This window comes from Rhinatrema bivittatum, unplaced genomic scaffold, assembly GCF_901001135.1.
Source record: "Rhinatrema bivittatum unplaced genomic scaffold, aRhiBiv1.1, whole genome shotgun sequence".
NCBI lineage: Eukaryota > Metazoa > Chordata > Amphibia > Gymnophiona > Rhinatrematidae > Rhinatrema > Rhinatrema bivittatum.
This window is the reverse complement of record NW_021820709.1, coordinates 46,954-60,023: the sequence shown is the minus strand read 5'-3', so window position 1 is coordinate 60,023 and position 13,070 is coordinate 46,954. Positions and strand designations below refer to the sequence as shown.

General features: G+C 37.0%; 1 protein-coding gene across 4 annotated transcripts in view; it reads right to left on the bottom strand.

The window, feature by feature from the left end:
* LOC115081986 (protocadherin gamma-C3-like) overlaps nt 1–13,070 on the bottom strand; it is a 191,622-nt gene that overhangs the window by 152,697 nt on the left and 25,855 nt on the right. The window contains exon 1 of one of the 4 annotated variants that reach the window (XM_029586239.1): nt 10,421–12,989. The exons of 2 other annotated variants lie outside the window; for them this stretch is intronic. In XM_029586239.1, the coding sequence (XP_029442099.1) occupies nt 10,421–12,835 (2,415 nt within the window). In that variant the 5' untranslated portion in view covers nt 12,836–12,989. Of the gene's footprint in view, nt 1–1,657; nt 4,278–10,420; nt 12,990–13,070 lie in introns of those variants that run through there. One more of the 4 variants, XM_029586238.1, reaches the window with a different exon arrangement.

Here is a 13,070-nt window from a genome sequence, read left to right as displayed (position 1 = left end):
GTTAAGGGTACTAGCAACTGCCTCTCTGTGTGGGCTACTCCCAAGCCTTCTGTTAAAGATAGTAGGAACTGCTGCTCTATGCAGGCTACCCCAAGCAAAAATGTAAACTTTACATGCAATAAAAAAGTTACCCAACTTCTTCATTTCCATTCACTAGCCAGCAGGGATTCTCTTTGTTTGTCCCATTACCTTTTGAATTCCACCACTATTCTTATTATAATATAATTATAATAAATAATAATATAAATATAATATAAACTATAATATAAACCTGTTTTTGTTAATGCATTTAACTGTTTTAATGTATTGGTTCCCAGTTGTTTTCATACTGTTTTATGTACAACGCAATTGCGTATTTTTTCGTTCTCTGTACACCGACGTGATATCTCTGATGAGCGGCGGTATATAAAAACCAATAAACAAATAAATAAATAAATAAATAAACTATATAATAAACTAATATAAACTATATAATATAATATATATAATATAATTATTATAGTTTTACAGTAACAGGATAGAGTGCCCTATAATCTCCTACATCTATTCTTCTCAAACAATACATAAGAACTTACTGTTCTTATGTATTGTTAAAAACAGATTATCAATAAAAGGCTAAAATAGCCATAAATACCACCTTATCAGGTAATTAACTACTTATTTTTAAGCTCATGGTATTTTCTAGGTATGGCAATACCCTCGAAGCATCAATTTGTATGGTATAATTATCCATTAGTTATATTATATGGCCTTATTTAATAAGAAATATCAAGACAAGTAAAGTGCTTTGGAATTGAATGAAGCCTAAGATAGTAACAATACATGCTATGTCAGAGCCTATTCATGGTGAACCATGCTATCTGGCCCAACATTTATTGCTTGTGAAAGTAATTTGTATTTTCAGAGAATGGAAATCTGTATAATTATGTGTGTAAGAGTTATTTACAATGACCTTTGCCAACAAGTTCTTATGTTTTTGGACTATTTGTTTAAGGAGTTGCCACTTTCACCTTCTGTAAGACTATTATAAATACAACACAATAGATATTATCAGAAAAAAATCATTATACAGGAATGTTATCTTGGTCCAATTATGTTATGTCTAGATTATACTGGCTTTAATTCTCAATGAGAACAAGATGATAGAAGATAGATGGTAGAGTATATATAATCACAAAAAGAAAATATAGAATGAGAACTCAACAAGGATTAGCAAGTTCTATCTCAATCTGCATAAAGGAAGATGGAAAGAAAATGTTTCTCTTTCCTAAAAACAAGGTCAGTTTTAGTAAAACCCAAATATATGCCATCATATGCAAGGAGGGAAATAAGAAAGGAGAAAGAATGACTAACACAAGAAAAAAAGACTTGATTATAAGTTCAAAATTAGTAAGTGGAATCAAAAGGACTGGGCATTTGCTCTCCAAATTTCTCAAATTATTTGGCACTCTTTGTAAGGAAAATGCAAAAATATATTATATTTCAATAAGATGCTGCTAAAATACAGTGCTAGTAAATGCCAACATCTACTCTCAGTCCTCTGCTTTAATAATGGATGCAAAATTAATTTTCCCTCCAATCAAATAACATCGAAGTTACTGAAAACAATAATAGGTAACATGTTACTAAAGATTTCCTAGTTGGTTACATGACTTACCTGTCTCTTATTTTCAGTGCCCAGAGTTCTTCTCAGAGACTCATTCCCTAAACCAGAATCATCAGCAGCACTGATACTGTCTGTTGTTGGTTGCTGATTTTGCTTGAAAAAAGTCAACTCATTTTCTCCTGAATCTAAAGCAAGGCAGACCTCATAAGGATAGGGTAATACCAATGTCTGATCATTATAGTTAGATGGTAATCTTGAGCTAATATGGGAATAAAAATCAGTACTTAGTGTATCAAAAGTTGTGGGACCCTTCGATCTTCTATATTTTAGAAGTATTGCTAGCATCACATTTAACAGGAATAAAAAGGAAATCAAAGCTAGAGCTATTACTAAATATATGTTTACATTTGATTGGTAGTCTGAGTTACTAGATTGATTGCTTAGTACTGGAAGAGCCTCTCGAAGTGTTTCTGCAAATACAATGTTCAGAGTAACTGTAGCTGAAAGAGGAGGATGCCCATTGTCCTTCACCAAAATGACTAATTTCTGCTTCACAGCATCTCCGTCCACAAAGTAACGAGACGTCCTAATTTCACCACTATGATGTTCAATGCTAAATATTGTAGGATCTTGAATCTGGATCAGATAGTAGGAAAGCCATGCATTGTGTCCAGAATCAGCATCCACCGCTACTACTTTAGTCACCAAAAAGCCTTGACCAGAAGAAGGCGGAACCATCTCGAACGTGGCAGACCCATCGGATCCAAGTGAAGGGTACAGGATTTGAGGCGCATTGTCATTTTGATCTAGAATAAACACTTTAACGGTTACATTGCTACTGAGAGCTGGGATTCCGTTGTCTTCTACCTTTACTTGGAACTGAAACTCCCTGAACTGTTCATAGTCAAATGAGCGTTGAGCAAAAATAACTCCAGTTTGTGAATTGATAGAAACATAGGAGGATATAGGTATCCGATCAAGGTCGTGGTTAAGTATGGAATAAGTAATTAGGGAGTTTTGATCCCAGTCGACATCTGAAGCGTTTACCTTGTAGACAGAGGCACCTGGCGAATTATTTTCTTGAACATAAGCAATATAGGAAGCTTGATAAAAAACAGGTGGATTATCATTGACATCAGATATTTCTAATCGGATAGTTGAACTACTGAACAGAGGAGGAGAACCATTGTCTTTGGCCACAATTGTAATATTATACTCTGAGTTATTTTCTCTATCCAGGATATCTGTTGTAAGGAGTTTATAGTATTGACTAGCAGAAGACAGCAATTTAAAAGGAACATCATTTTTTATATGACAGCTAATCTCTTTATTTTCTGCTGTATCACGGTCATGGACATTAATTAATGCTATAACTGTACCAGGAGGAGAGTCTTCGGGAACTGGACTTGAGACCGATGTGAGCGTTATCTCTGGGGCATTGTCATTCACATCAATAATATCTATTTGAAGTTTACAATGCGAAACCAGACCTCCACCATCTTTTGCTTCTACCACCATTTTATAGCTCTTTGTTTTCTCAAAATCCAAGAATTGTTTGAGTTTGATTTCACCATTTTCAGGGTTGAGAATAAACGTATCACGAGCATTGTGCTGTATATTAATAAAAGAGTAGGTTATTTGTGCATTGGATCCTTCATCTTTATCACTGGCTTTTAGTTGAAACACTAACGAGTCTTTTGGGATATTTTCTTTTAGGCTGATTTTGTAGACTTCTTCATTGAATATCGGTGCATTATCATTAGCATCAGTAACAATAATGTTAATTTGAATGGTGCCAGTTTGGACTGGATCTCCGCCATCAGATGCTATCAAAAGTAGGTGATGGACTCTCTGCTTTTCACGATCTAAAGGTTTCTCTAGCACCATTTCGGCATATCTATTACCATCACTGCTCTCTTTTTCTTCCAAGATAAAATGTTGAGTGGGAGTGAGTTGATAATTCTGTAGAGAATAAATACCAACATCTGGATCTCGAGCATAGTCTAGAACAAAGCGCGCACCTGGTAAAGTGGACTCACTTATTTCCAAGTCAACGGCATTTTTCAAGAAACTTGGCGGATTGTCATTAATATCCTGTATTGCGACTTTGACGTGGAAAACATTCAAAGGATTTTCAACAACTGTTTCGAAACTTATAAAGCATTCGGGTGCATCTCCACACATTTCCTCCCTGTCTATCCTTTCGTTTACGTGCAAATTCCCGGTTTCTAAATTCACTGTGAAATATTGCTTCTTTATAGCAGAAACAACACGGAGTTTCCGATCTGACGATTCCTGTATGTTCAAACCCAAGTCTTTAATGATATTTCCCACTAAAGAACCCTTCTTCATTTCTTCAATAATTGAGTAATAAATTTGTCCAGAAGCTGCCTGACATAGCCACAAGAATAGGAAGGTAAGCGGTACTTGCCGTCTATGTCCGTGGTTGATCTTTCCGGTTCTGATTTCCATTCTTGCCTTCATCAAATTGCTAATTTTCCGGTTTAAATTGTTTCGTGAACATATAGCATTCGAAAATTTTCGAGATAACTGAAAGCCAGTATCCCGAGAAACAAATGCAATCCTTCTCGTTGTGATATTGTTGAGAATTTAAGGAGGATTACTCCTGCTAGCGAAATGCTGCCAAAACCTCTCTGCTGTTTCTTCTCCGATCTGCACTGCACAAGTAACATTGCAGGAGGCTCAGTGGATCTCATTTGTCGGCTCTCGCTCCGCATTGGCCAACAGCGGCACACTGCGTCTCAACCTATGAATTGCAACGGAGCTGAACGGATCTTATGCTAAGACTGCCAGCGTTTGAGAACAGATTGAACATAAACTTCACTCTGCAATACAGCAGATGCATAATTGCATGAATCTTACTGTAAAGAAAAAAAAAGGTATTCCAGGATTCCTCTAAGAATTGTATTTTTATTCCTTCCAAACTTGTCTCATGTAGTGTACATATAAAAGCAAGTGATATTTTCTTTAAAAAAAATCTTTAGAACCGATGTTTTCTTGATATATTGTGACTAAATGAAAATAGCTCAAATATAGTTGTCATAATATCTATCTACTACATAATCGACCTAAGCTAGTTTTTTGTTCCAAACTAAAGAGTAGTTTCTGCTCTGATAACCAAAAATTTAAACAGTTTTAATTTTTCACCTACTTAAGCAAGCTGATGGGTGCCCTGGGTAGTATTTTAGGAGCCTAGTAAAAAGTTATTTCAGGATCTATGTACAAGGAATCTTATAATTTTATCCTTAGTACCTGAATCATATTCATCATTCAAATGAGAATTATAGCAGGATTCTTCAGAGAAACAGAAAGAGGTGCAGAAAAAGAGCATAGGGCCTATCTAGTCTGCTCATCCACATTAATTGCTCAGCTTTATAATCCCAACCACTCTCTTAGAGATCCTCTGTGCTTATCTCATGTTTTCTTGAATCCAACTACTGTTCTTGCCTCCACCACCTCCTCCTCCTTTTCACGTTTGCTTTTTTTTTCATTTGTTTCTTTGCTTTCCTGACTACTCTCCCAGCTTCTCTTAGCTTTTCCAGATGTCTCTTTTTTTTTGTGATCTCTTACTTTATAAACCCTAACCATTTTTTCCTTACCTTTTCAGCTACTTCTTTAGAAAACCATGGTGGCCTCTTTTCCCCCTTTAGTTTACTTTCATAACAAAAACATTAGTTGCCCTTATAGAAACAGAGAAATGATGGCAGAAAAGGACCAAATGATCCACTCAGTCTGCCCAGTAAGCTTATGCCAGGATCTGCTGCACCGTCCGGTTACCCCCCATGCTTATCGGTTTCCTAGACCGTAAAAATCAGGGCCCATGGATGCTGTCTGAATCCAATTTTCCCTAACTCCTGCCATGGAAGCAGAGAGCAATGATGGAGCTGCATTAAGCCAGGATACTGTTATTTGTTAAGGGTAGTAATTGTTGCCACACCAGCAAGTTACCCCCAATTATGCCATGCACTCTTTTCTTTAATTTCATCCTCTAGCCTTTAGGGATCCACAGTGTTTATCCCCTGCCCCTTTGAATGTCTTCAATGTTTTTGTCTTCACCACCTCCTCTGGAAGAGCATTCCAGGCATTCACCATCCACTCTGGGAATAAATATTTCCTGACATTGTTTCTGAGTCGTCCTCCCTGGAGTTTCATTTCATGACCTCTAGTTCTATTGATTTTTTTCCAACAGAAAAGGTTTGATGATTGTGCATCATTAAAACCTTTCAGTTATCTGAAGGCCTGTATTATATCTCACCTGCATCTCCTCTCTTCCAGATCATACATATTCACATCCTTCAGCCTCTCCTCATAAGTCTTCCAGTGCTGATCCCTCACCAGTTTGGTCGCCCTTCTTTGGACCGCCTCAATCCTGTCTTTACTCTTTTTGAATTACAGGCACCAGTACTAAATGCAGTACCCCATGTGAGGCTTCACCAAGGACCTGCACAAGGGCATTATTACCTCTTTTTCTTACAGGTTATTCCTCTCTCTATGTAGCCCAGCATTCTTCTGGCTTTAGCTATTGCCTTGTCACATTGCTTCACATGCTTCAGATCATCAGATACTATCACACTAAGGTTCCTCTCCCAGTCCGTGCATATTAGTCTATCACCACCCATCACAAACAGCTCTTTTAGGTTGCCACACCCCAGATGGAATCTCCTTTTAGTTTTGCCTTCTTCTTTTCTACTTCCCCTAAATTTTGCCATCCAGTTAATGACTCATTGAGGTCTGCTCCCATTTTAACAAAGTTAGTTTTCCTAAAGTTTAAGAGCCTTGCCTTTGAATATACCTTCATCACCTGTGATCTAATACTGAACCATGGCATCCTCATTTACCATTCCATATAAATCCATGTACTCCTTTAGTTTATAGATTAAAACAATTGGACCAGTTCCTGTAAATTTGAATACATCTATACTAGATTCAACACCGCCTAGACAGACATGCAAATGTCTTATTGTTGCGGTATATACAATTTTTTAAATAAATAAATTAAATAAATAAACATGTATGATCCAAGGATCAAGCTAAGGTATTATCTCATCTCTATCAACTGGATACTAATTTTCAAGTTCACTTGCCTCTTTTCAGTTTATTATTTCTGAACCACATTTAACATGGGAGGAGGGGATACTGGACCTGTGCTTACCAATGGGGACCGTATTTCTGATGTAGTGAATGATCATCTGGGAACCAATGACAACCGGATGCTGTGGTTCAATATTAGGACACAAGAGATGAAGGTTCATTTTAAAGCAAGGGTCCTAGACTTCAGGAAAACAAACTCTCAAAATGGGGGAGCACCTCAAGGAGTCATTAGCTAGATAGGAAAATCTAGAGGAAGTAGAGGGCAGTGGGAGAAACTAAACAGAGATATCATAAAGGCGACTAATCTTTTGTTAGGAATGTAAATAAAAGAAAGAAGAAAATAGACATGGTTTTCTAAAAAAGTAGCTGAAAAAGTAAGGGAGAAAATGTTAGCATTCGTAGAAGGAGGAAGGCAGGCAACAATATCTGGAAAAATTAACAGAAGCTGGGAAAGTAGTCAGGAATGCAAAAATTCAAATAGAAGAAAAAATAGCAAATATGGTAAAATGGGGGACAAGAATATTTTTTTAGCTATGTTGGTGATAGAAGTGCAAAAGTGGCATTCTGAGACACAAAGGTGAAGGGGAAGAATATGTAGAGACTGATGAGGAGAAAGCAAAATTGCTTAGCAAATATTTCAGTTCAGTGTTCACTGTGGAAGGGCCTGGAGCAGGACCACATAAAACAAATACAAATAAGTTTGGAAGTGAAGTAAACCTCAATCAATTTTCAGAATACAGTGTTCGTGAGGAGCTAACTAAACTTAATGTAGATAAGGTGATTGGGCTGGATGGGATACATCCGAGGGTACTAAGGGAACTTAGAGATGTCCTGGCAGCTCCACTGGCTGACCTTTTCAATGCTTCTTTGGAGTCTGGTATAGTTCAGGAGGACTGGAAAATGATGGTTGTGGTTCCTATTCATAAACATGGAAGTAAGGAGGAGGCTGGAAACTTCAGGCTAGTTATTCTGACATCTGAGGTGAGCAAACTAATGGAATCTCTTCTAAAACAGAGAATAGTGCAATTTTTGGAATCCAATGGATTGCAAGATTTATTTATTTATTTATTCATTCTTTTTATATACCGATGTTCCTGTAAAGAATACATATCGCACCGGTTTACAAGGAACTGAACAGTCGCCTCCAGGGCGGAAATACATTAAAAGTCGCCCCTTTAGAGAGGGTGGTGGATGTTTGGAATATTCTCCCAGTATAAGTGGTAGTGACAAAAATAGTATCTGGATTCAAGAAAGCATGTGATAAATACAAGGATTTCTAAGGAAGTGATGAGAATTATAATGCTAAATTAATTGGATGGATGGGCAGACAGGTAAGGCCATATAGTCTTTTTCTGCAGTTATGTTTCTTTGTTTCCATTATTCAAGGAGGCTTTCTCTTAAAGATGCATATTAACCTAATAGATAAAATGTTTTCCTATCACGTGACTAGTTGTGTATCTGTTAAGCAATATTTATATTATTTAGTTTCAATTTGTATTTTGTCATTTTATGTTTGATATTTACATTTGTTGATTCTGACTTCCTACATTTGTGCAGACATCAACACCACTTAAAAATATCTTTTTGATAGACACAAATAATCCTCTTTTTCAGAAAAGGTTCTGTTTAGGTGTTGCTGATGATGGGAATTCTAAGAAGAATCAGCAGTTGACTTTAAAATAGATCTATAAACACAATAAATTAAAAATTGAAACTAAGTTGTATTGGAGATACTGGCCTTATAAGCAGCCACAAGTGTGACAAAACTGTAGCAGAGATTAATGATCTACATTGAAAATTTAACATCTGAAATATTGATATAAATGAAATCATTGTAAAACAATTTAGCATAAACATTGTTATGATATATAGTAAACTTCTACAAATTCTGAGTTTCCGTTATGGCTATTTTTATTTAGTTTAGGAAAGCAAGAGAAAAGGAACTTAGTTTTGGGGTACTTGCCAGGTTCTTATGGCCTGGATTGGCTACTGTTGGAAACAGGATACTGGGTTGATGGACCCTTGGTCTGACCCAGTATGGCATATTCTTATGTTCTTAACTTTGAACTTGCATAAAAAAAAAAAATCACCTACTAAACCTTAAGGGGATAATTTCCAAAAGCATTTATACACATAATACAGGGTTCTTGCTGTAAATTGGCATTTAAAAAATTATTCCAGGGATTGTGTGCACAAAACTATGTATGGACTGATTTCATGTGTATTTTTTTGCAATCTAGAAAGAAGCATTCCCAGGGGCAGAGTTGAAGCAGAGAAACCATTTCCATGCATACTTTTGATTTTTGAAAGTATGTGCATAAGTGCACATGTTCACAATTACACCTGCTCACAAGCAGGCAGAAATGTTTGCATGTGTGTGATGCAGGGTTCCACCTACACCCACTAATATTCACAGTTGAGTTATGCTCCTAAGTCCTCTTTGAAAATTAGGGCTGAAGTTCACATATACTTTCTATATGTAGTCTTCAGCTCTACATGGATTGTTTTAAAACTACACTAATTAAGGAGGTAATTTTGAAAGCTTTGCATGGTAGTTACATCTGTAAAATCAGCATATGTGCATATATAGCATTTAGCTGTGTATATGCTATGTTGGAAACATCCTGAGTTCACTCCTACTTGTGGTTTCATTCATAAATGTTAACAGGGAGAATAAGTGGTGGTATAGAGGCATTCTGGGTCATGGCTCAGAAGAACCTACATGTTGCTATTTGTAAGTGGTATACATGAGCACATTGCCAGACTTATCCATGTATTTTTATACCTGCTAGCTAAGTCACAGAAGTGAACTTGCACTTATTTTATTGTCTTCAGTTTTTGGGTGGGAGATATGGGTTAAGTGGTAGAGGGTCCTGTCACACAGTTTGTAAAATATAAATACTAAAATAAATCTCCACAGGCCTACTTATAAGCATATTTGGTGACTTACTCAGACTATTGAAAATTGGTATTCTTACAAACATACAAATAAGAATGTTTCATCAAAGAAATGACTTTTTTTTTGTGCAAAAGATAAAAATAGATGGCCCTATTTTGGATTTCATTTCTCATCTATCCAAATCCATCCTCAAGGAAAGTTACAATTCAGGTGCAATAGATAGGTTCCTTCCCCAAAGAGGTATTACAATCTCAGTTGGTACCTGGGGCAAAGGAGGACAAAGTGACTTAACCATGGTTGATTTTGATGTTGATTTTATTTGATTTAAATATATATGCTGTTACTAGGACTTTTACACATGGATATATAACTAAAGAAGATATCAAAGCATAGATATCAATTGCAAAGCTCTTCTAGACTGCCCATTTCCCTTTCCTACTGCAATAAAGCATTTCCTATTTCATTTTTCTCTTTACTCTTTTTTTGGCTACAAGTAAGGATAATGTATTTAGCCCATATAGTCTTAAATTCTGCTACAGGTTTTCTGTCTTCAGCTCCATTACGAAATAGTTTCATGTATCCAACACCTTTTCTCAAAAGAAAACTTCCTTACCTGACTCCCGAGTCTACCCCTTTCCAATTTCATAAACTGAAGGCTTGTTCTACAACACACCCATTTCTTAATCAAATTGAAATTGTGGGAGTATAATAAAAAATTTACCAAAAGCACACAAATTTCTTTTAAAAACTGTTAATTTAGATTTCAGATTCAGGAGAAAAGGGTTGCAAATTAATTAACTCACCTGAATAAAGATTGGATCCTTATTATCTAAATCATCAGAAAGTAAGAAAAAATCTTGTTGTTCAGATGTGAAGGTATCAGTAAGAGTATTTGATTTTCCTGAACATGGAAGTTTGTACTGACTCTTTCTAGAATCTGTGGTTAAAGAAATTTCGTGAGAGTAAGTCTGAAGAAAGGCCTTGACGCCATCAATGCCCACAAACTGAGAAGCAGGAACAGCGCTGAAATTAACATTGGAAGACTCAAACATTGTTGAATCTTTCCATTTAAGGAGCTTGAAAGCCAACAGCACTATTATGAAAATAAAGAACAAGCCCGACACAGCAGCAACAGCAATAACCAAATACAATGTGAGATTCGATTCGGTATCTGTAGGAGCTGAAAGACTGCTCAATTCAGAAACCATTTCGGAGATGCTGTCTGCCACCACCACCGTGACAGTAACCGTAGCAGAGAGAGAAGGCTGACCATTGTCCTTCACCAAAATCATTAGATTTTGTTTGAGAATATCTTTGTCTAGAAAGTAACGAGTTGTCCTGATTTCTCCAGTATGAAGCCCCACAGTGAAGAGCCCTGGATCTGTAGTTCTTAGAAGTTCATAGGAAAGCCAGGCATTCTGTCCAGAGTCAGCATCAACAGCAATCACCTTCGTTACCAGATAACCCGGATCGGAGGAACGAGGTGCCAACTCAGCACCAGTGGAACCATCGGTAGGAGGTGAAGGATATAAGACTTCAGGTGTATTATCATTTTGATCCAATATGAAGAGAGTAAGAGTAACATTGCTGCTAAGAGAGGGGTAACCACCATCTTCAGCCTTCACTTGAATTTGCAGCTCTTTGAATTGCTCATAATCGAAGGATTGCAATGCATAGATATCGCCGGTTTCTGAGTTAATGGAGATGTAGGATGTCAGTGGCACTTCAAGAATGTGACTTTCCATTATGGAGTAAGAGACTTTAGCATTTTTATCCCAATCTAAATCTGTTGCTTTTGCAGAAAAAATAGAAGTTCTTGGTGGTATGTTTTCCATAACATAATCTGTATAAGATACCTGATCAAATACAGGTGGATTATCGTTGATATCAGAAATCAGCAGGAGAATGTTTGTGACTGCAGACAAAGGAAGTGTTCCTTTATCAGTGGCTGTAATAGTTATATTGTATTCCGAAACTTGTTCTCTGTCCAAGGTTCTATCTGTCTTCAGACTATAATAATTGCCAAACGACCTATCCAATTGAAACGGAAGACTAGTTGGTATAGAACAAATCACCTGGCCATTTTCGCCTGAATCTCGGTCTTCTACTTTTAGAAGAGCGACTACTGTACCAACAGGACTGTCTTCTTTTACCGAGTTGACAAACGATGATATTGAAATTTCTGGGATGTTATCGTTTACATTAACTACTTGCAATATAAGTTTAGAAAGGGATGACAGACCCCCACCGTCTTCTGCTTGGACTTCAATCTCGTATAATTCAGAGTCCTCAAAGTCCAGATTTCCTTTTACTGATATTTCCCCTGTTTTTGAGTTCAGTTGAAATATCTGAGAAGCTTTTTCTGAAATTTTTTTATATGAATAAGTTACCTCTGAATGTATTCCTTGGTCCTGATCAGTGGCGCTTATGATTAATGCCACAGTTCCTTCCGGCACGTTTTCCAAAATATCCACTTTGTATACAGATTGAGTAAATACTGGCGCGTTGTCATTTGCATCCAGAACAAGGACGCGGATTTGCACTGTGCTGGATCTGACAGGATCTCCTCCATCAGTGGCTGTGAGGATTAGGTGGTGAACTTCTTGTTCTTCCCTGTCCAGTGATTTCTCAATCATCAGTTTGGCATTTTTTACCCCATCTGTTCCTGTTTGTACATCCAGAGCAAAATGTTTATTTGCACTGAGTTCATAGCTCTGGAGAGAATTTTTGCCCACATCTGGATCTTGTGCATCAGGCAAAATAAATCTTGTTCCTGGTGTTGTCATCTCACTGCATTTTAACAGTATTTCTTTGTTTAGAAAGCTGGGCGAATTATCATTTATATCTTGAATCTCGATTTCTATTGCATACAGCTTTACTGCATCCTCAACAAGAATCTCTAAATTTAACAAACACTGAATTATCTGTCCACAAAGCTGCTCTCTATCTATTTTTTCATTGATATATAGATATCCATTTTTCGAATTGAAAGCAAAGTACTGCGTCCTACCTCTAGAAATAATGCGGATTCCGCCAGCCGAGAGCTTTCTTAAATCCAGTCCCAGGTCCTTTGCAGCATTTCCCACAAAAGATCCTTCCTCCATTTCTTCCGGAATGGAATAACGAATTTGCCCATAAACAGCTTCCCAGGCTGTAACCAGTATCCAGCAAAACAGCACTCTCTCTCTCAATTGCCGGTTTCTTTTCGTGATTTCCATTTCTCTCTGTCTGTTGCCTCGTGTCCGATTCCAAGTTGTGAAGGATTATGATATTGTGTGACCGCTTTTAAAGGAAGGCAGTACTTTCAAGTCCTGTATATATGTCGTAGTCGATGAGATCCTGAATGTCTAAGCTAATGTCGGACTCTTCACTTACATGTCCCTCTGCTGTGAAAGTGCAGTGGAAAGAGCGCTGGATCTCTTATTATATTTCAGCGCCTGATTGGTGAACAGC